At 32.7% G+C, this 25,058-nt stretch overlaps 1 protein-coding gene across 1 annotated transcript; it reads right to left on the bottom strand.

The window, feature by feature from the left end:
* Window positions 1-8,689: 8,689 nt before the first annotated feature.
* On the bottom strand, window positions 8,690-17,340 carry LOC134706745 (uncharacterized). Its single transcript, XM_063565963.1, has 2 exons — window positions 17,227-17,340; window positions 8,690-11,322 (listed from the first exon to the last, which is right to left on the bottom strand). Exon 2 carries the CDS (start codon window positions 11,317-11,319, stop codon window positions 9,622-9,624), a length of 1,698 nt encoding a protein of 565 aa, XP_063422033.1. The 5' UTR covers window positions 11,320-11,322; window positions 17,227-17,340; the 3' UTR covers window positions 8,690-9,621.
* Window positions 17,341-25,058: the final 7,718 nt, after the last annotated feature.

Below are 25,058 nucleotides of genomic sequence, written 5' to 3'. Positions count from 1 at the left end.
TATTATATCGTCATTTGCGGATTTAAAAATACGTTTTAGACAATGTGTGGTCCTGTTGTGCTGTTTTTAATTGCTGTCCTAGGTTGTTTTACGTGTTCGTTTTTTTTAATTTTTATATATGTGATTGAATATCAATTATATGGTCATTTTTTGTTTGCAAAAATATGAATTATTCTTAATACTAAAGATTTTCTTATCCGAAGCATATATAACCTAAGCCGTATTTGACACTCTTTTTGGAATTTCGGGGCATCAATTCTCTTTAACTTTATTCTTGTTTTGCTTTCTGACTTTTTTATATGAGCGTCACTGTAAAGTATTACGTAGATTAAACGCTCGTCTGGCGAGTGAAATTATCAGATTGGCACCTTTTATAGATGTTACCAAATCGAAATGTATTATTGTATTATTGTGTATTTCTCTGTTCTGAATGATCATGCATTTATTTGTACTGTATTCTTGTCATGTAGTGTTGTATCTTTATTTTTTTTTTATCTAACATTACCATAAAAGCGCAGGGTTTGGCTAGCCACAAAAAAGGTTCAACCCACCATTTGTTTTTTAAATGTCCTGTACCAAGTCCGGAAACTGGCAGTTGTTACCTGATAGTTCGTATCTGTGTGTGTTACATTGTCCTTTTTTTTGGTTGCATTTGAGTGTTTCTGTTGTTTCGTTGTGTTTTCTTCTTAAAATTGATGTGTTTTCCTTGGTTTTAGTCTGTTACCCGGATATGTTTTCTCTCAATCGATTTATGACCTTTGAACAGCATTATACTACAGTTGCCTTTATTTCTATGGTCCATCTTTCTGAAATGTTTTTTTTTGAGTCGATATCTTTTGTATGTTCCTTGTATGTATTTGCTATATGAATAGATTGTCGTAGCTGTTTTAAAAAAAAATAAAAAAGTAATCGGTATTTTCTGTCCTCAATTATCTTCAATTGATTTGACCTGTAAACTTTTCGATTCAGGCGTAACTGATAGTTCCTGTATCTGATAGTTCCTGTATTTGGTTTTGATGTTACATTTTTTATTCTCAAAAGATTTTGTCTAATGCTTAGTCCGTTTCTGTGTGTGTTACATTTTAATGTTGTGTCGTTGTTCTCCTCTCATATATCTAATGCGTGTCCCTCAGTTTTAGTTTGTCACCCCGATTTTTTTTGTCCAGGGATTATATGAGTTTTGAACAGCGGTATACTACTGTTGCCTTTATTTATAAGCCTGGTATCTTTGATTTGTTTTTATTTGTTCATTGATCAGTAGTTAAAGTGGAGGGGAGGGTTGTGATTAGAAAAATAAAATAATTGAACACCACATGCATATATTAGTGTTTCTGTATCAAGTCAGAAACGTCAGAAACGCTGTCAGATGAATGTTTTCTATGTTACATTTGTATTTTGATAATTCGGTTTTGATGACATATCATAGTTAGTTTTTGTTTACTATATTCACAACTTTTATGCTTTCGGTTTGGTTTCGAGTTTGAGATATCATATAGACACTTGTCTATTTTAGGAGATGGTTGATTGCTGTATATATACCCAATCAGCTATACCCAATGTATCGTTTAGTTTATATTTTTAAAATCTCCAATGATTTTCTTTTAAATGAATTTATCATAGTGGAAAATTAAAACTATCTATATCTATAGGAAAGTCAATATTCGACTTCAGAATTTAATAGAACTGAAAACATAAGTGACATACAGGCTCGATACACATCTAAATGATTTATTATGAGACAGTTTAATAACGATACTAACATGTCTGAGTGACAAACTCGTCAAAATGCATCACTGCAACTAAAAAAAACTGATCCAGTCGCGTAAATTGAATTAAGTTATTGAACAATTTCATAACACAAAAATTATTGACATTGTGGAGAACTCAGACGTTTTAATGATGCCTATATTTTCTGTACCTTATATGGTTTATAAAAGTACTTAGGGTCTCTCTGCCAGTGACACGTACTGCATGGTCAGCATTTATACTTCATACAACGAATGGATTAAAGAAGCCTACAATAGATTACCGGTGTCGAAATCCCCTCAATGAATTGAGAGGATGATAATAATGTTAAAATGAACTAATATTATTGTTATTTTGTTTATTTTCTTTGGTTACATCTTCAGACATCAGACTCGGACTTCCCTTGAACTGAAATTCAATGTGCGTATTGTTATGCGTTTACTTTTCTACATTGGCTAGAGGTATAGGGGAGGTTGATGTCTCACAAACATGTTTAACCCCGCCGCTTTTTTGTGCCTGTCCCAAGTCAGGTGCCTCTGGCCTTTGTTAGTCTTGTCTCATTTAATTTTAATTTATTGTGTACAATTTGGAAATTAGTATGGCGTTCATTATCCCTGAACTAGTATATATTTGTTTAGGTGCCAGATGAAAGACGCCTCCGGGTGTGGGAATTTCTCGCTACATTCAAGACCTGTTGGTGACCTTCTACTGTTGTTTTTTCTATGGTCGGGTTGTTGTCTCTTTGACACATTACCCATTTCCATTCTCAATTTTAACTTTAAAATTGGGGAAAACAGAGTGAGACATGTGCGTCGACAATGTAAAGGTATCCAGCTATGCATGTATCAATCTCCTTGCGAGCCAACACTCAGTGAAAATATCATAATTGGGAATAGGACAAAACCGATTGATTTACATATCAGATGATTCTTTTTGTGTTCAAGATCATCAAGACCGCGAAAACGTGTCGTTGGTAAGTTGAGACCAAAGACATATCGTATTGATAAACCAATTCGAGGTATTGACCTCTAAAGTACTAAAACTCATATTGAAAAAGACGTATAAATCAACGAATTCAATGTAACGGAATAACACATTACTCATAATTGTTTTAAATGATGTTTGATGTATATTTTTAAAAGAGGGACAAAGATACCAGACGGACAGTCAAACATATAAATAGAAAATAAACAGACAACGCCATGCCTAAAATGAAAAAGACAAACAGACAAACAATAGTACACATGACACAACATAGAAAACTAAAGAATAAACAATAATATGAATTATTCTTTATACTAAAGATTTTCTTATTAGAAGCATATATAACCTTAGCCGTATTTGACACAACTTTTTAGAATTTCGGGTCATCAATTTTCCTTAACTTTATTCTTGTTGAGCGTCACTGATGAGTCTTATGTAGACGAAACGCGCGTCTGGCGTATAAAATTATAATCCTGGTACTTTTGATAACTATTTGCTTTCTGACTTTTTCATATGAGCGTCACTGTAAAGTATTACGTATATGAAACGGCTGTCTGGCGAGTTAAATTATCACTTTACCATTACCATAAAAACGCAGTGTTTTGCTAGCAATAAAAAACAGGTTCAACCCACAATTTGTTTTTTAAATGTCCTGTTCCAAGTCAGGAAAATGGCAGTTGTTACCTTATAGTTCGTATCTGTGTGTGTTACATTGTTGTTTGCTTTTTTTGTTGTTGCACTTGAGTGTTTCTGTTGTTTCGTTGTTTTCTTCTTAAAATTGATGTGTTTTCCTTGGTTTTAGTCTGTAACCCGGATATGATTTCTCTCAATCGATTTATGACCTTTGAACAGCATTATACTACAGTTGCCTTTGTTTCTATGATTCATCTTTCTGAAATGTTTTTTTTTGAGTCGATATCTGTTGTATGTTCCTTGTATATTTTTGTCATATGAATAGATTGTCGTAGCTTTTTTTCTAAAAAAAATAATCGGTATTTTCTGTCCTCAATTATCTTCAATTGATTTGACATGTAAACTTTTCGATTCAGGCGTAACTGATAGTTCATGTATTTGGTTTTGATGTTACATTTTTTATTCTCAAAGGATTTTGTCTCATGCTTAGTCCGTTTCTGTGTGTGTTACATTTTAATGTTGTGTCGTTGTTCTCCTCTTATATCTAATGCGTTTCCCTCAGTTTTAGTTTGTCACCCCGATTTTGATTATTTGTCCATGGATTTGTGAGTTTTGAACAGCGGTATACAACTGTTGCCTTTATTTATCATGCCTGGTATCTTTGAGGTTTTTTTTATTTGTTCATTGATCAGTAGTAAAAGTGGAGGGGGAGGGTTGTGATTGGAAAAAGAAAGATTAATTGAACACCACATGCATATATTACTGTTTCTGTATCAAGTCAGAAACGTCAGAAACGTTGTCAGATGATATCCTATTTTAATGTTTTCTATGTTATTTTGATAATTCGGTTTTGATGACATATCATAATTAGTTTTGTGTTTACTTTATATACAACTTTAATGCACTCGGTTTGGTTTCGAGTTTGAGATATTATATAGACACCTTTCTATTTTAGGAGATGGTTGACTGTCATATATATACTGAATCAGCCATATTTTCTATGATATGAATTTATCATAGTCAGTGTATATAAAGTGCGAATCCAGCTAGTTCATTTTTACTGTTATATGCGGGTATGTCTATTGTAGAATAAAGGATCATGGGAAAACTGTATTTGTTTATGTTTTGAAAATATCAAGTTAAGTGATTTGAAGATAAGTTTTAACATATTTTCATTGTGAAATGTCTTTATAATATACAAACATAGCATTTAAGTTCAAATAAGTGTTATAAAAGCATCATAATATAACATATCAATTATTGAAAGCGATCCATTTTAACTATAGATGCGATGAATTATCACTGTTAGTGCAGTCATTATTAATGTAGAATTTTCAAAGATGCGAGTAATTTTTATTGTAGAATTATGTGATAAATGCACTTGGAACAAACGAAAAAACTTGTTGATGACTTAAGAATTTATGATACATGTATTTTCAAATTGAAATACAAACTCCTCATTCATTCTTCATCAAATATATAGCTTTTCAAACTTGTAACAAAAGCGATTCTCAAAATGAAAATTCTAGATCCGCGAATGGATACTACCGCAGAGGTAAAACCATACACATTTGGGTTATTGTACACGAAATGATTGCTACAATTTATTTTTGTTGATTTTAGACCCTTTGGAACTCTATGTGGGCTATTTCAGCAACTAGGCAAAAAATCCCCAAACTAGATACACGGTTAGATTCAGCATGTCAACGAATCTCAAATATCTATATTAAAGGACTTTTGTCTATAAATTTGGACCCCACAAAATTGACAAAGGGACCAAAAATATAAAAAAAATGCATGCATCGGATACATTGTTATTGAAGGCATGACTGTAACAATAGGATGAATATACAAAAATATCTTATTCTGGGGGTCTCATTGGGGGGTTCTGATACCGGATCCCGCTTACTGTTTTGGCAGATTCCTGTATTCCGCTTATTGTTTTGTCAGATTCCCGTATCCCGCTTATACTATGCAGTTCTAATTTTTTTGTAATTATCCGTGTCCCGCTAGACTTCATTTCTCGTTTTTCACGACACAATCATTTGACTTTCACCTGTCACGCTTACAAAAAATCGGCAATCCGGCCTCACACTTATACACAAATGCGACGCACTATTTTACTCTGTTCTGACTCATATTAAGCCATTATAAATATATTAAAAAAGTAGCGTGGATTTTTTTATCCCTTTTTATCCCGTCTCGTTTCGTTTTTGAGCCATATATAGATGTCGTATGTGACAATGAGACAACTCTCCATCCGAGTCACAATTTATAAAAGTAGACCATTATACGTCAAAATACGGTCTTCAACATGGAGTCTTGGCTCACACCGATCCGCGCGAACAGCAAGTTATAAAGGGCTCCAGTGTAAAACCTTTTAGACGGGAAAACAAAGGTTCAATCTATATCAAGATGTACGTAATTAGTGGTGAAGTGTCATGGAAATGGATAAAAAAAAATAAGGATAAAGATCCCTATACGCTTTATAAGAACTAAATGGAATACATTTGAAATAAATGTTATTTCTATTGAATTTATTAGAGTGTTTTAAAACCAAACTTTGAAATTCCTCCGTAAGTTGAATTTCATCAAATCTTTCTCTTACTTTATCTATTGTTTGAGCAAGTCGGCTAAATTAAGGCTTTACAGCTAATTTCATAATACATGCAAAGCAAAACTTTGGTTGGCTTGCTTGCTTTGTTTGTTTAATTGTTTATACAAACTTTGTAAATAAGATTGACATTTTTAAACAATGTGAATAAGCATATGGTAGTTTAACATGTATTTTTAATATTTGAATTAAATTGGGTGTTATCATAATGATTATCCAATAAAAGAAAAGCAAGCAAGTCAACTAAAGTCTTGCTCTACATACTTAAAGAAATGAGCTGTAATAGATAAAAAAAATAAATTATACAGTGAAAATGCACCGCATATACAATACTAATGATTCGCTCCACAGTAAAAATGAAAGAATAGTATCATTATTCGACAGTAAACATGACTAGCATTACGAAATCATCATAGTGGAATTTAGTTAAATATGAAGAAACTGAATGACAAAACATATTCTACGTTATACAACTTTATTAATTGTATTAAAATGAAAATTTTGTAGTGCAACAACATCTTACCTGTTAGTTATAAAGCACCTGCACGATCTGTTCGTGAAATGTCATAAGTATTCACCTATTTTGGTATATATTTCACAGCTGGATGGCTTTAGGCGCGATAAAACCCCGCTCGCATCTCTTACTTTGTTTTATTAGTATATTTTAACTCATTTTCTTCATTTTCTTCAAAAATTAAAAAAAGTTCGTCTGTTTATTTATCATTCTACATTAGACATTTATAGCATATACAGTAAAAATGATATTTTAGGATCCGCACTTTACATACACTGATAGTGGAAAATTAAAACTATCTATATCCATAGAAAAGTCAATATTCGACTTCTGAATTTAATAGAACTGAAAACATAAGTGACATACAGGCTCGATACACATCTAAATGATTTATTATGAGACAGTTTAATAATGATACTAACATCGTCTGAGTGACAAACTCATTCAAATGCATCACTGCAACTAATAAAATCTGATCCAGTCGCGTAAATTGAATTAAGTTATTGAACAATTACATAACACAGGAATTATTGACATTGTGGAGTATTTCAGACTTGTTAATAAGTCCTATATTTTCTGTATATTTTTCTCTATATGGGTTATAATAGTACTCAGGGTTTCTCTGCCAGTGACACGTACTGCATGGTCAACCTTTATACTTCATACACCGAATGGATTAAAGAAGCCTACATTAGGTTACCGGTGTCAAAATACCCTCAATGAATTGAAAGAATGAAAATAATGTTAAAATGATCTAACTACAAAATTGAGGAAAACTGAGTGAGACCCGTGCGTCGGCAGGGTAAAGGTATTCGGCTATGCATGTATCAATCTCCTTGCGGGCCTACTACAATCAGTGAAAATATCATAATTGGGAATAGGACAAAACCGATTGATTTACATATCAGATGAGTTTTTTCGTGTCCAAGATCATCATGACCACACAAACGTGTCGTTGGAAAGTTGAGATCACAGACATATCGTATCGGTAAACCAAATCGAGGTTCTGACCTCTACAGTACTTCAACTGACATTGAAAAAGACGTATAAAGCAACGAATTCAATGTACTGGAATAACACATGACTCTAAATTGTTTTAAATGATGTTTGATCTATATTTTTAAAAGAGGGACAAAAGATACCAGACAGACAGACAATCGAAAATGAACTCACAACGCCATGGCTAAAAAATGAAAAAGACAAACAGACAAACAATAGTACACATGACACAACATAGAACACTAAAGAATACACAACACGCGTGGTCGTTAAAAGTTTAATTAGTCAATTTATGGCGATAGGTAATCACTCTGAAGTTAAAAATAAGTATTCAAAGTTAGGGTCTGTTTTTAAATCAGGGAATACTAGAATGCTGAAGACATAAAAGAATGAATTATTGTATAACAAACAATTGAAGAAAGTCAACTTTGCAGAGCTGTAATTGGTAAAAAGCTGTAATTTAAAAAAAAAAATTATTTATTACTAACTAGTTTTGTATATTCACAATAAACATCATGAAACACAGCGAAATATTTTCTTGTGAAAAAATTTGCAAATGACCATGGATACAATAAACAAGATCCGTTCGAAGATGATCATTTCAATTTTAGACTTCATTTTTTTTAACAGAATGATAACGTACTAGTATCAGAAATAAAACTGAGAATGGGAAATAGGGAATATTTCATAGAGACAACAACCCGACCAAAGTGAAGACAACAGCTGTAGGACACCAATGGGTCTTCAACGTAGCGAGAATGTCCCGAACCCAGAAGCAGACTATAGCTGGCCCTTAAATACAAATATGTACTTTTTCTATGAAATGGACGTCCCACTAAACTCAAAAACATATAAATGCTAAAATTTAAAAAACACCTGAGACAGAGGCTCCTGACTTTTGACAGGGGCACAAATGCGGCGGAGTTATAATATTTTGAGAAATCTCAACCCTCCCCTAAACGTCTAGTCAATGTAGAATAAAGAAACACATAGAAATACTCATAGTTAAACTCAGTTTGAAAGAAATCCAAGTCAAATGTTAGGACAGGCAAATAAAAAAAGTAAGCAAAATGACAATGATACACAAATTAACTACTAGCATTCATTTTTTTTGTATTTTTATTCCCATTAAGCCAATATATTACATCGGGACAGAGATGACAAATAATGACATGACAGCTAGCGTCAACCTCATTTAAACTGATTGGAATATAATGTCTTCATCATATGACAACAAAACACAATCCCTCCCGTTAGCAGTTAAGTATCATACCATCATAACACATACGGAAAGAACATAATCCGTATCATGCCAACAACTGGTTTAAGAATAATTTGTTTATTTCCGATGCAAAGACCCTATGAGTGAATCAATATTAATGCCAAAACATGCCGTCTTTAATGACCTTAGAACAGTATCCCTTCTAAATAAGTCTGTTTAAAAGTTTACGTAGCTTTTGAGGTGAATGCCGACATTTTTGTGCTTTGTAAAGAATTTTTCATTAACAGATTGGTTTTGAAATACTTGAACGTATAAGACTTATATTTATGAATGATAGCCTTGTGCCGATGATAAAACTTAGTAAATATTTTGACTAGTTTGTAATTGAAAACCCTTGTGTAATATTTTTTCAGTAATACAGATATTTCTTTCTTCAGAATTAAATACGTTGTTACATACACCAGGAATCGAACAAGTTGAGATATAAAAACACCATACGATGGTTACAAGGGAACTTCAACATCAAAAATGGATAACTTAACAATAGGAAATGAAAAATCATCTTTTCGTCATACATTTTGAAATAAAGCTTCCCTTTAAAGATATAAATATCAAGATCCAGGAAAAAGCACTGTTCATAGTTAGCAGTTAGTTAGCTTTATTTACAGTCAGTTTGCCAGGAAAAAAACCCTTTGGTTTACATACTGAAGTCGTCATTATTGAGAGCCAATCAATATACTGTCAACATGTAACCAATAAGTAAAGCAGGCAATCAAAATCTGTGTGTACACGCTCTTGTTTAGGATAATATTAGCTTGAAATTCTTTAATAGTTTGCTTTATTGTGTATATAAGTTTTATATTATATATTGCATACTGTACACTACATGGTGTATGTTGTCTTTATATTCTATTTCCAAGATAAACTGTATTTTGTCAAGTGTATGCCATTACAAATAAAACCAAAAGACTCATTTTGTTTGAAACAAATACACATTGGATTCATCAGTCCATCCTCCAGTCCATCCTCTTTGCTAATCAGTACTTTACTATTCTTTCCATCTTTTGATATCACTATTACGCTATCCGAGTTGTTGTCTGCTACACAAATATTATCATAGGTATCTGTGCAAAGTCCCCATGGTGATGTTAAATCTTTTGAGCATTGCCACAACTGTTGACCTGATATATCAAAACAGTTTACTGCTTTGCCAACATAGTCAGTAAAGATAATTCTGTCAATACAGTAGACAATGTCATCCAGGAATGATTTACTCTGAACTTGTATTGACTGCAGTATATATCCCTTCAAGTCTACAATACGGATTTCGCGGTCATCATTCACATTCAAACCAACAGCCAGGGAGTTATTAGAGAATGATAAACCTTTGCATACTTTATCTAATGGGATAACTTTGGTAACTGTTTCATTTTCCATATTGAAGATCTTAATTGCTGTCTCTCTAGGATAAGTTATTGCAATAGTGTTTTGGTTGATTTGTGTAACATCCCATGCATCACCAGAAAGAGGTAATTGTTTCTCAAGTTTACCATCAGAATTGAAAAGATCAACTTTATCAACCTCGTCCACCACTACTATTACTTTTCCATCCATCAGACAAACCATGTCCCTTATAATCCCAATGTTGACCTCTATCGATGCTTGAATATTCATTGTCATGTTGCTTATGTTGAATTGTTCTTGTGATTCTACTTCTGCTTTCATCCTCACTCTTGATACTCTGGTCAGGCCTGATTGTGTTGTGACAACTGTTACTTCTCCTATTGATTTTAATAATCCTAACTGATCTACTATTTTTTTTATGTCATCATTTTGGGTCATTGTGATATAAAATTCTTTAGCCCTGTCGTCGTTTTCTAGATCATCAACATATTGTTGATATTGATGTATTTGTTGTTCTAGCTGATGTACACCTAGAACTGAGTGATTTTTTGAACTATTTGTTGTAACTATATGCAAATGTTCTTTTATTTCTTTTAATGTTTTCTTCTTCCCTTCAACTTCAGAAATAAAATCTTTTGCTGCTGATTTCTCCTTATCCCAGAGATTGTCAGTTTCTTTGTCGAATTTCTCCTCCAAGCAGTCCAAATATTTATTCATTCTAATTCGTAATTTAACCATTGATTCCTTTGTGCCTTCATATTGTTTTTCTCTAATTTTGATGTTTGTTGATTTGTTATTTAATATTTTATCTAAGATATGTAATATGGAGTTGATATCTCGCTCTACAGATTCTTTGGATTTTTCAATTATTGTTTTCTCCACCACGCTTGCGAAACTTTTTATTCCAGTACATTTTGAATGAATCTCGGATATACATTCATCACAACAAGGCTTTGCATGTCTGGGACAGTACAATATGAGCTGTTGACCATGTTTATCACATTCTGTTTTGATAGCGTGGATTGATGGTTTATAACTTTTAATATCAACAGTTTTGTGATCACAGGTTCCTTTGAATCTTTTGTGGTGACCTGAACATGTTGAGCATAATCCTTCATCACAGTTGTAACACCAGATGTCAGCTTTGGTCTTTAATTGTCCTTCTTGACAAGGTCCACATGGTATAGGTTCACTGCTTGCCATAACCTACACATATATAAATTGTAATTCATTTAGACTTATAGTCAGAGTCCACATGTTATAGATGTACTGGATGCCATGACCGACACATATAAAACATGCAAGTTCTTTAGCGTTATAGGCATGGTCGACATATTACGAAATGTTTACATACCCGATGATGCGATTGACTCTTGGTCTTATAAATATAAGTACTATGGTTTTGTTGTTTCCTTTATTAAAGGTTGAATTGATACAGTAACTTAAGTATATCAAAATGTGTGTGTACCAATTAAGCCGACATGAAATATAAAATAGATAGGAAGATGTGATATGAGTGCCAATGACACAACTCTCTATCAAAGTCACAATTTATAAAAGTAAACCATTATAGCACATTCACTTTTTTTAATCCCACTCCACAAAAACGTCGCATAAGTCACTGATGTATGTTAGGATGCTGATTCAGCAATGGTGTCAACTATTTTAATAAGAATTTATATTTAATAAGGTTGAAAAACAAGATAACTAATGTGAGACTACAGTCTACTATAAGTCTGTAGTCATTGGTCTCATTTAAATGGTTCACAAAAAAACCTGTATAACTTAAAATACCAACTGTTGTATATCTGTTAAACATGCTAAATGGACATCATATGAACTGTATACATACATAGAGAACTTGGTGTGGAAGAGTATAAAGGGATGTTATCCCAGTCTAATGACAAAACTAGCTTGCTTGCCCATTGTTAATACTTGCAATGTTAGCTTTCCCTGGGTCAAAACAAATATTTTACAATTAAAATAAGCTTCTATTAATTAAAATAACGGATAAGTAGCCAAGCCCATTCAGCTTAGAGTCAAAATATATTGTTCAAATAGGAGACATGTCTGCCTCTCGAACATGCATGTTTAAATCAAGCTCAGCATCATTATTTTTTTGGTATCCTCCTTGAGAGCAGGATCTTGTGGGTACAGTCCACAATGTTTGAAGATCAATCCTATATCACAGCACTGTATCTAAACTCTAATTTGTTCGGAATTTGATATGGAAATATTGACCAGTTAATGTTTGGAACAGATTAAAACAAATGAAAACGTTCATGTAAAATAAATATCTTTGCCATAATTCTCCAATTAAAATTTTAGTTTATTTTGCCCCATAGTTTCATTATTTATAATAAATAACTTTCTGATGTTTCACAACAATAATTTGATTTCGGACTTTACTTTTTGAATTTTCCTCGGAGTTAAGTATTTTTGTGTTTTTACTTTTCTAAATGTATAATACATCTTTGAAGATGCATGTGGACCCTTTGGCCTCAAAATTTACTCTGAGTACAGAAAAATCTGTGCATTTAGAACAGTTTTAAGGCATAGCATGCCCTAGATAAATAAAATTCATATGCAATGTATGATTTAAAAAATTCATTACTAAACTGGATTTTGCTTTGCACTTTTTCGTCCCTGCAGAAGATGGTAAAATTTACAAAAAGTTGAGTTGCCCTAGATATGGTCCACTCAGGTACACAGTTTAAATCACCAATATTGTCAGGTATCTTTTGCCCATATATTATCCATGTCAATCAATACAGCTCACTCATTTATTAAATGTGGGGAAGTTCTCAAATCTAGTTTTTTTTTCACCTTCTGAAGAAATGAAAACTAGAGGCTCTTCAGAGCCTGTGTCGTTCACCTTGGTCTATGTGCATATTCAACAAAAGACACAGATGGATTAATGCCAAAATTGTGTTTTGGTGATGGTGATGTGTTTGTAGATCTTTCTTTACTGAACATTCTTGCTACTTACAATTATCTTCATCATTAATGAACTTGGTCCATTAGTTACAGAGGGAAATATTATGTTAAAAATTTACAAAAATTAGCAAAAGTAAACTTCTTTTTGGCCCCAAAATATAGCAGTTTTACAAAATTGTGAAATTGTAAATTTTTAGCTATTTATTGGAAAGTGTAATGCTACATAATATGGGCTGTTTTGACAATACAATGCACATATATCAGGTACTAGCATCATTAAGTCATGCTAAATTACTGAAATCTTTACAATTTGAGCATTTTCGTTTAATTTTAGATGGTTTCCGTCTGAAATGAAAGTAGCCGCATTCATGTTCATTCAAAATATTGAAACGAAAGTTGTATTTGATGATAATACATATCATATATAAAGGTTGAGGATGAACACGGATGCGGCCATTTTTATTTTTGACAAAACCATCTACAAAGTGACGATTTTGGGCAAATTTGAAAGATTTTTCATAGTTTAGCTTGAATTGGAGCAATTTTAATGACTGAATCAGTTAAAATCTTTCACAAAAACTAATTGAATCAATTGAAATAGACACTTAAGTGTTTAAAAAGTGTCCGAAATCTTTTTCAAGATGAACCTGAAATTTGAGGCCAAAATATACCCTTACCGGACCTACTCCTTTATGAAATTATCAATTTGTTTCAGAGGAGAAGATTTTTGTAAAATATTACAAAAATTTAAGAAAAATTGGTAAACAATTACTATAAAGCGAAATAACTCCTCAAGGGGTCAACTGACCAATTTGGTCATGTTAACTTATTTGTAGATCTTATTTTGCTGATCATTATTGCTCTTTACAGTTTATCTCTATCTATTATTTTATTCAACATATTAACCAAAAACTGCAAAATTTCTTTAAAATTGCCAATTCAGGGACAGCAACCCAACAACCGATTGTCCAATTTTTCTAAAAATTTCAGGGCAGCTAGATTTCGACTTGATAAACAATTCATTCCCATGTCAGATTTGCTCTAAATGCTTTGGTTTTTGAGTTATAAGCCAAAATCTACATTTTACCCCTATTGTCTATTTTTAGCCATGGCAGCCATCTTGATTGGTTGGCCGGGTCATGTCACACATTTTTTAAACTAGATACCCCAATGATGATTTTGGCAAGGTTTGGTTAAAGTTGGCCCAGTAGTTTCAGAGAAGAAGATTTTTGTAAAGGTTAACGACGACGGACGACGACGGACGACGACGACGGACGACGGACGCCAAGTGATGAGAAAAGCTCACTTGGCCATTTAGGCCAGGTGAACTAAAAATAATTAAAAATTGACTATGAAGGACAATAACTTCTAAAGGGGTCAACTGACCATTTCGGTCATGTTGACTTATTTGTAAATCTGACTTTGCTGAACATTATTGCTGTTTACAGTTTATCTCTATCTATAATAATATTCAAGATAATAACCAAAACCAGGAAAATTTCCTTTAAATTACCAATTCAGGGGCAGCAACCCAACAACGGGTTGTCCGATTCATCTGAAAAGTTTAGGGCAGATATATCTTGACCTGCTAATCAATTTTAATCCATGTCAGATTTGATCTAAATGCTTTGGTTTTTGAGTTATAGGCCAAAAACTGCATTTCACCCCTTTGTTCTATTTTAAGCAATGGCGGCCATCTTGGTTGGTTGGCCAGGTCACCGGAACTAGATACCCCAATGATGATTGTGGCCAAGTTTGAATCAATTTGGCCCAGTAGTTTCCAAAAGTTAACGACGACGGACGACGGACGACGACAGACGATAGACGCCAAGTGATGGGAAAAGCTTAAAAGGGGCACTAGTTGTTAAAATCCTGTTCATCGATTTGACTCAAATTCGCGTCACATACTCCTACTTTGCGCCACTTCATTAAAGAAAATAATGGACAGTAGTATACCGATGTTCAAAGCTTATAAATCGATAGAAAAAAACAATACGGATCATAAACTAAAACCGAGGGAAACGCATTAAATACAAGAAAATGACGACACAACATTTAAATGTAACACACACAGAAACGAGCTAAGCATTAGACAAAATCTGATGTTAATAACAAATATAACATCAAAACTAAATATCTGAATTTGGGATAGAAAAGTACCGTGACCCGATCTTACACTATAGGTACTAGTTTCATTTGTGCCAATTGAAAAATCATCCAAATTCATGAATTTATTTATTTTGATATTTTTATAGGTGTGTTTAACTTCACATAATAGATTACAAATATATGTTATTATCGTCTGTATAAGAAGGTTACTTTGTGGATCGAATCAGTCAATCAAATTACATACCCGCTCCTTTGTTTAAACAGAGGTGATCTAAGCCAGATCACCCCTACTAGATCATCCAAGTTTCAGTTTCTTTGTTATGCATGCTTGCCTTTGTTCTGTAACATGTTGGTGGGAATGCCAAATCCACTATAAAACTTATAATTAATTATACGGAAAAGACTATCTATCAAAATTTACGTAGAAAAAATCCAGAGTATATGCTGGGGTGCGAACTCAAGACCTTTAGCATATCAAGCCACAACACATACCGCTACAACAGAACTACAGGATACGAACGAATAGTAATTTGACATACTTAAAGGAAGCAAGATCTTTTATATGTGGGGCTAGTTGTCAGACCTTTATTCAGTGGGGTTTAAACCTTTTTCGTAAATAAGTGAGTTTTTAGACTGATTATTCAATTAGATTTTACACATTTTTTTTAAAGTGGAGCGAGTCTGTAAACTAGAGTGGAGCGATTGTTTTTTTAAAAAGTGGCGATATAGTGTTGCCCGATTGGCAAGTGAGGCGAGTTGACATTGTTTGATATCTACTCATCGTGTTTGGGGTCATAAAGGGTATACACCATATAGTAATATTTAAAGTATATTGTAATGGTTGAGTGGCGTTCTAAACTAGATTTTAAGAATTGTAAATGGTTTTTCGTTTAATATAAAACGGCGTGGATGTAAAATAGTTATCCCACTCGGACTTGGAGTGTCAGTGTTGGATCACCCTCTGGTGTACGATCATCGTGGTAATCTTACACTGACACACCGCGTCCTTGTGGGATAACTTTTAATGATTTACCTTTGTTTCACTTTCAATGTTGATATTCGTTCCCTTTAAATAACCGAATTGGAAAATGCATGCGTTATCCATATTTAATAAGTTATCAAAGGTACCCATATTATAATTCAATACGACAGACGCGCGTTTCGTCTCATAAAACTCACAAGTGACGCTCAGATCAAAACAGTTAAAAAGCCAAACAAATACAAAGTTGAGAGCATTGAAGACCCAAAATTCCAAAAAGTTGTGCCAAATACGGCTAAAGTAAGCTACTCCTGGGGGTTAGAAAATCCTTAGTTTTTCGAAAAATTCAAAGTTTTGTAAACAGAAAATTTATAAAACTGACCATATAATTGATATTCATGTCAACACCGAAGTACTGTCTACTGGGCTGGTGATACCCTCTGGGACGAAACGTCCACCAGCAGTGGCATCGACCCAGTGGTGTAAATAGTTATCAAAGGTACCAGGATTATAATTTAATACGCCATACGCGCGTTTCGTCTACATAAGATTCATCCGTGATGCTCAGATCAAAACAGTTAAAAAGCCAAATTAATACAAAGCTGAAGAGCATTGAGGATCCAAAATTCCAAAAAGTTGTGCCAAATACGGCTAAGGTAATCTACTCCTGGGGGTAAGAAAATCCTTAGTTTTTCGAAAAATTCAAAATTTTGTAAACAGAAAATTTATAAAGTGACCATATAATTGATATTCATGTCAACACCGAAGTGCTGACTACTGGGCTGGTGATACCCTCGAATGTCTAACAAAGGGTTTGATTTGAAGTTTACATGAATACGATTTCAATGAGATCGAATTATTCACATGCAAATGGATAATTTTTCGTAAATGTTTCTTAGCTTACTTTGACAAAATTTAAACATACTGGCTGCTATAAGCGAGTTAACATTTCACTTTCATTTATGATGATGATTTAACCAAACAAATCATACTTTAGATTTTTTTTTATATATCTGGTAGGTAGTTCCCCTTTAAAACATTGTCAAAATTATAAAAACAAGTACTTTTTTTTTTTAACCATTTACCTTTTCATTTAGCTTAGAGTAACTTCATCTGAGTATTGTTTTCTTCCATTTCCCCATACGTTTGTCTATCAGGAAGTTGATATGAAAGACATGGTTATACTTGACTAAGATATTCGGTTGTCGTTTACATTACATCACCAGGTATCATAGGTAAACATTTATTAAAAGTGATTATAATATATTGATTATGTTAAAAATGAATGAGCTCTTTTGAATCAAATTTAAATTACTTGTGATAAATGTAGAATGTTTCTTCAATTGAGTTTTAGTAAACTATTTGTAAAAAGTTTTTAAACTATTTACAAAAAAAGCTTTATATGTCAGATTGACAAAGACATGAATGCTTCATACCTTGTAAGAAGTTGTATTATGCTCCGTAGTTTCATTCTGTCATATGCCCATTGTCCTTGACTACTTAAAAAATATTTTTTGGAACGTTCAATTGTTTTTAGTAAGAGGATTACAATATTTGTTGTATGGGTTCCTTGCCAGGTCTACATGGCCGTCAGGTACGGTTCAACTGACCTCAACCTCATTCAATGGATCAGTGATTAAAATTGAAAGTTACGTTGTCAATCTGTATCTCAGATACTGTAAGCAGTAGGTCAGCTTTATTTGGTAAATGGAAGTTTTGTAAGAAGTTCAGCAGGTGGGTTTCATCTGACCTCGACATTTATTTTATGGTCATTGGACTATGTTAAGATTTTGTGGTTTGGTCAATTTCTCAGATACTATAAGTAATACCACTATTTTAGTGTATGGAATGATTATAAGGTGTACCCTGTTTAACTTGCAGGTTTCAACTGACATTGACCTAATTTGAGTGGTTTATTGGGCACTTAAGATTTTGTGGTTTGGTCTTTTCCTCAAATATTGTACGCAAAAGGTCAATTGTATTTAGTGCAAGGAATGAATGTAAGGTGTACATAAATGTCTGTTAGGGTTCATATGACCTTGATCTCATTCTCATGGTTCTTTATTCAATTATCCAATGATAGTAATTTTGTAATTTTCTTTACATGCCAGAAGATATTATAGGTCAACTATATTTGTTGTATGAGATAATTGTAAGGGATTATTTGACCTATATATAGACCTCATTTTTATGTTTTGTATGGTTCATTGTTAATTGCTAAGATTTTGTGATTTATTCCGGTACTGATATGATCACTATATTTGTTAAATGTAATGATTGCATGATGCAGATGTCTATTTTGCATGGTTCATCTTACCATGACCTCATTTTCATAGAAAATGTGATATTGTGAATAATATTTGATAATCGTAATATAACCTACACATAACAGACTTTAACATGATTTCAATCATAAATAAAACAGGCGAGACATTTCAGAGAATGTACTTATTAATAAATTAAAGAAGTTATGCAAGGGGCTTTTTAAAAAAAAAATCTTTTGATGTCTATGATACAAATTAACAGTGACTACACAGGTCCATGATATAAGGCATAATGATGCATTATAAGTCTCTGCTGCATTACATAAAACCGTAAAGTGCCGAAAAAAAGCCCACCAGAAAGACATTGATTTTGAAATATTTGTATTATAAGAGACCCGGAAATGTCCGTAACCTAGTGGTGTCCCTGCGTTTTTCTAATTTTCATGCTATATTCACATTTCCTGATCGGTGTGAGAAAAATAGTTCTATTCTCTAGTGAAAAATTTGTTCTCAGCAAATGATTAATTGAAATTTAATTGTGTCGTCAAATTTTCTTGTTTTCTTCTGAATTTTTTTTATTGTGACGTCATGGAAAAAGGCGACCATGTCTGATGACTTCACATCAAAAGTACACAAGCAAGCCACGCGCTTTAAATATTAAAATTTAATTGTCTTGAGTGGAGAAATATCGTAATACACTTGTTGCAGTTTTATTTATAATATGTTGATTGTAGTGGTAGTACAAGTTTAGTAATTTTACTACTACTACAATTTACATAACTGTAGAGTGCTTAGTCGACCCCTCCGAACCATTCCCGATTCTTCAATTTTGAAGGTATACAAATTTGTTAAGACAATGTTAGGACATTCCAGATCAATGACGATAGTAATCCGACTTTTAGGACTTTTCAGATTAATGACAATAATAATCCGACTTTAATGTCATTCCAGATCGAATTTTTAAATGTTCGTGTCTAGGCGATGTCTGATCTCAAACTTGAAAATTAATCGGCACTGTGTGAACGCCGGATTACAATCATAACTACATTGTATGTCAGAACAGATTCCGCTGAATTGGATCAAAATCATGCCCATGTTCTGTGTATTCTGGACAGTTTCCTGCTCAGGAGAAATTTGTCATTTCTGTTCTTTGCCGATTGTGTGCAGATTGCATCTAGACTGCCGAATGCAAACCGTCTTTTTTCCTGAACAGTCCCGTTATATTTAAGAAATTAAGCAATAATACCAACATCGAAGTCCCGACAAAGACGTTTGCAATGTGTCTTAAATATGGCAATTTTGTTTATAGGGACGGGACAACCACATGAAACGGTTTTCTAACATATATCTTCCGTCAGTGTTGTTCACTTTCTGGTCACTGTGATCTTTATCGGATCGCATTAAGTAGAATTTTGAAAAGTCGGGATATATCCGGTCGTTTTTTTTCAATGCGAAAGATACAAATCGGATGAAATTCGGATTAAGAATGCGTGACAAATTCGGTTGGAAACATCTGAATTTGGACGCTTCTTGAACAGTATCTGTTTTTTTGTCGTCTATTTCAAAATTGAAAATCCGTCCGGGATTCAACTGATCAGACTTTCGACAAATTTTAATCATGTATGGTCTTATCAAGGACTGTAGTAAAAATTCTGAATGTGTGATCCCGTTTTAAGACCTATTTTACCTTTGATACTGTTATGTGCCGATACCAAGAAGTCCTAGAGTGCACGAAAGTATCTAATATCAAATACTTTATCATCAGCAGATGCAATCCTTGAAACTCTAAGTACAAATGTGACAGAGATTGAAACAGATCCAGAAGCAGAACCTTATAAAAAGAAAATTATGATGCTTTAAGAAAGGGGCACCAAAAGGCCAATTATCTAACGTTTCCCGTCGTTATTTTAACTTGCAGATCTTGTCTTGCTTATCTTTGTTGTTGTTTTGGTTTTCTCTGTCTGTCATCTGTTTAAGGTAAAAAAAAAATATGCAAATCATATCATTTAATGCAACAAAAAAAAAGACACTACAGTCTAGATTTTTGCTTTGGCGATCTTATTTTAATTAAATTAATATAAGATAATTGGTGAATTCCAGATCAAATGAAATTGAACATTACGGATTTAACCAAATAACATAATATTTTTGAAAACTATTCGACATGCATAATTTTATAAAATAAAAAATAAATTCTTGATGATTTCATTTGATTACGTGCTAGATCCCAGATATGATCTATGTTTCATCTCAAGACATAGAGACATAACTAGTGACTATTACCAGTATGAAAACATATTATTGCAGTGAACATTGAATTCTGGAGTAGGCATAAAGTGAAGGTAGGGACTGTACATAATTTTAGTATAAGTTTAAACTTATAACAAGGTCGAGGCATTTAAAGGTTGAAAAAATGCTCCAAAACCAGATGTTGTCACCTTTATAAGAGTAGTGCTTATCAAATTTCCATTCTAGGATACATATTTTTTCAGGAAACTTCAAAGTAAATATGGCACAGCTTTAACCGCAAAGGTAAAATGGGAAATTGCATTTTCTATATTCACAGAAATACATCCTATATGACTTCATTTATTGCATTTTACACGTTACCTAACAAATATCTGATGTTATTTTGTATGTCAAATAATATTTTTACAAACTAAACCCACAAGTTCATACAAATAAAAGAAAAATTGAAATTTTACAAAACATACTAATTGAGTCAGTTTATATACCAAGAAAACGAGACAGGATCATTTTCCTCCATTTTTGATTTATTTACATTGTCAAAATCTAAAGATATTGAAAACCAACTGGAAATAGAATAAAACAACGGCCTAAAGTTTAACAATTCAATTTACGCAAAATAAATATTACAGCCATTTACCAAAGAACACCACTGAAAAACAAGTGTCTGATTTTCGATAGGCACATATATAATTTGGCGATGTTATACATGTTTAAGATCTTCCATGCGGCACTTGTCGTGTTGCTATTAATGTAATGTGAAGCATTATAAATAATTTAATTTGTGAAAAGTGTATTGATCAGAAGTTTAATATTTATCTATAGGAGAGATCGATCGTTTTGAAAATAATGAACGATTCTCAAATAAGGCAAACAGTGCTTTCTATAGAATTCTTTAGAGTAACACAACGTTTTAACTCTTTTGAAATGAACTAATTTTAAAATATGTTAATCTCAATTTGTTTTTGAGAATAATCCTAACATAATACTTCCCATGAATAACCTGATTTAGATCTAGGAATTGATTATAAGGGTCGGTTGAAAACAAAACTTTACCCCAAAAGAGTAAAATCACAAAAAAAAAACTGAACTCCGAGAAAAATAGGAAAATCCCTAATCTAATGACAAAAATCAGATGCTCAAATCACTCGAATGGAAAACAACTGTCATATTCCTGACTCGGTACAGGCAGGTTCTTATATGGAAAATGGTGGATTGAATCTGGTTTTATAGCTAGCTAAATCTCTCACTTGTATGACAGTCGCATCCAATGCCATTATGTTGACAACGATGCGTGAACAAAACAAACATACACAATAGGTAAAAATGTCAAAAATTGATATACAGCAGTCAACATTGTGTTATAATCTTAACCACTATACAAACAAACAAATGTAACAAAGAAGCACAAAAAGGCATAACTCAAATTTAGGAACCTCAGTCATTGCATTTTATCTATCTATGTAAAATCCACCCTTGAAGGATTGAAATATTTAAAGTAATGGGAGAGAAACCTTACTCTGATGATGTTTGTTTCCAAATTATAAACTTCAATTTCTATGTAGGAACGTTTGAGCAGCGACTGCATATGGAGTATACATGTACATCTTACAGCGTTGTGTTGTTCCAGAACTTGCATTTTCTATCATTTGTTTTACTTGACGAAGGGTTGTTGTTAACACGGTAGCTATTGGAACAGGAGTTCCATGTGGTGAAGTTGAAATATTTCTTTTTATCTTATCGACGTTATGAAATATCTGATTGACAGATAAAGACGGATATGAGATAAATGCTGTAACTTCCATTTCGTCATCTTTTTTCTGGACTGTGTCTACTGTATATACTTATCACCGGGTTGTTACTCACACGAACAAATCGTAGGATGTCAAATGAGGAGCAGGATATGCTTACCCTTTCATACCACATTGGATCAACACCAGTTTTCTGTGTTGTGTTTTATGTACTATTGTCTATCTCTTTTTATTCTTTTTCAATTTTGGCCATGGCATCGTCAGTTTGTCTCGAAATATGAGTTGAAACATCCATCCATTTGGTATGTTTTGACTGTCTTTTATTTTATTTTATTTTTATTCATTTTAGAAGGTGTCATCCACAGGTTTGAATTGGTAATACGATTTATAATTGATCGATCCTAAAGAATTTACTTACGTAATAATAAAACAAATAGGTGGTGAATTTCACAACTTCTATACTTGTACCCTTTTCCATGATGGGAGGAGAAGACACCTACTCAGAGCCTGATATATATTAAGGTAAATATATTGCAAACTTTACTGAATAAATTTATAGTAAAAATATTTATGTTTTTACTTTTTTTTGTAACATGTAAATGTTTATATTTGAGTAGATTATTCTATTTCTTCAATGACAAACTATTTGCAGGCATTTGTGCATGCGTTAATTGTTTATTATGTTTCTGTTTTTAAAATCAAGCCTCATGTATGGCCTTAAATTAAACAAAATATTTCAAACTTTTAAGGTTATTTTCAAATATTCACGTAATTGTTAGTAAAGCTACCATAGTATATACCGGTGTCATTCCTACGCCAATATCAAGTTATAGAGGAATTCAGTTTACAATACGCCTATTTCTCGCCGTTTGTTTAATAACAACAATGTGCATGAATGCTCCATATGAAATCTGATTATTTCTATTAAATAAAGGCAGTAATATGTTCTTCGTATACAAAAAAGAGGGAAAAATAGAACTAATGAAATTTGGGACGTCGATGCTACATCAAGCGTTCAGTGCCTTTGGGTTAGTTTCTTACTGACAAAAACAATTTGAAATGTGTCATATCATTAACGGACGATATGAAACGTTATAAACATTTGATTTCAATATTGTCCATTCTTTTTACACAGTTGAGGCACTGGTATGTTCTTTTTTTCATAGCATTTTATTTCAGTGTACTGTTCAGTGATTTTGCTATTTATTTGTTACTTATTATAAAATACTTTTTAGCCATGTAATTGTTCTTATCGATTTTTTTTCCGGTACGATCTGGCCTTGAATTTCAAAATCAAAATTCTCATTACAGATAACCTAATGAAAGACATATAGGAAAACGAGATTCTTAATTACATCGGCAAAATATCAAACATTTTCAAATTATTATACTATAAACGTTGGAGCAACACTTGACGATGATCATAGTTTTGAATTGAATAATATTAAGGAGATCATAACCATTAAAATGTTGTTTGAATCAAAAGAGTTGATTGCATTTTCGCATATTTTGAACAGCTTGAAGTATCAACTATTAATGACACACGCACTGCTTATACTACAGCGCTTTTGAAATTTGATATTTCACTTGTTTGATTGTTTCATTTGTTCGGAATTAATTCACTATGTGTCTCTCGTTGTTATTGTGCCTTGTGCGATGTGTTGCGGAGACATTGCAATGCCGGGCGTCCGTCCGTTTTAGCGATTGGAATTGCAAAGATTTATATCAGCAATTTCCGGTACATGGACTGAGAAATCACAGGTTTTGAACAATGCGTTATTACAATAATAATTATTTTATTAATATATTTTGATTCAATGATAAGTCGAGGTTAAGATAAGTAACTAATTTACGACAAAAGAGACGATTTGTCGTTCCCTATTGATAATTTTCCATTTTTAGATGGTGATGTTCCTTTGGCACCATCTTACGGTGTTTATATTTCACAGCTCGTTCGCTATGTCCGTGTCTGTTGTGACGTTTTTGATTTAAACAAACGCGATTTATGCATTACTGGTTAATTATTAAACCAGGGATATCTTTACTATAAATAAATTGAAACCTTTACTAATTTTTTCCATAGATATAAAGATTTGGTTTTGAAGTTTGGTTGTACCTGTAGAAAACTTATTTCAAACGGGATAGCACATCCTCATTTTTACGGAAATGTTGTTAACCGTGCCCGGGAATTTAGAATTGATCCATGTAAACTTGTCGCTCCTTTAAATAAACTTATTCGAAAAGGTTACCTATTCAACACTGTAATAAGATCAGTGAATATTGTTTTGGTTAGTATAAATATTGATTTTGCTAACAAAATATTACTAGTATGTTATATACATATACACATTCATGGATCTACAATCTGTCGATACCTGTAACTTGGCATTGCACAAGGTCATGTGTTTCTCTGGCTGTTTATTACATCTTTACACTAAATCCATTTGATGTTGGATGTGTACGGATTGATAGTTTAGTTTTAGATGCATGATTTTTTTTATAAGTTGTAAGCGGCTTTGAACTAGCTGTTAGATAATTGCAAGTACTCTCAGATCTGTTCATTGTGTCTTTTTGTGTCGGGATGTACAAGTACCCGGCCACGTCAACTTGTATTTTTGTCCATCTGATGAGTTCAGTCTTTTTCAACTGATTTTT

This window comes from Mytilus trossulus, chromosome 1 (genome assembly GCF_036588685.1).
Source record: "Mytilus trossulus isolate FHL-02 chromosome 1, PNRI_Mtr1.1.1.hap1, whole genome shotgun sequence".
Classification (NCBI taxonomy): Eukaryota; Metazoa; Mollusca; class Bivalvia; order Mytilida; family Mytilidae; genus Mytilus; species Mytilus trossulus.
The sequence above is the reverse complement of the archived record's forward strand: the minus strand, read 5'-3'. Positions and strand labels throughout refer to the sequence as shown.

Excerpts from the sequence above, each read along its gene's own strand:
- LOC134706745 (XM_063565963.1), bottom strand. The coding sequence starts at position 11,319 with ATGGCAAGCAGTGAACCTATACCATGTGGACCTTGTCAAGAAGGACAA.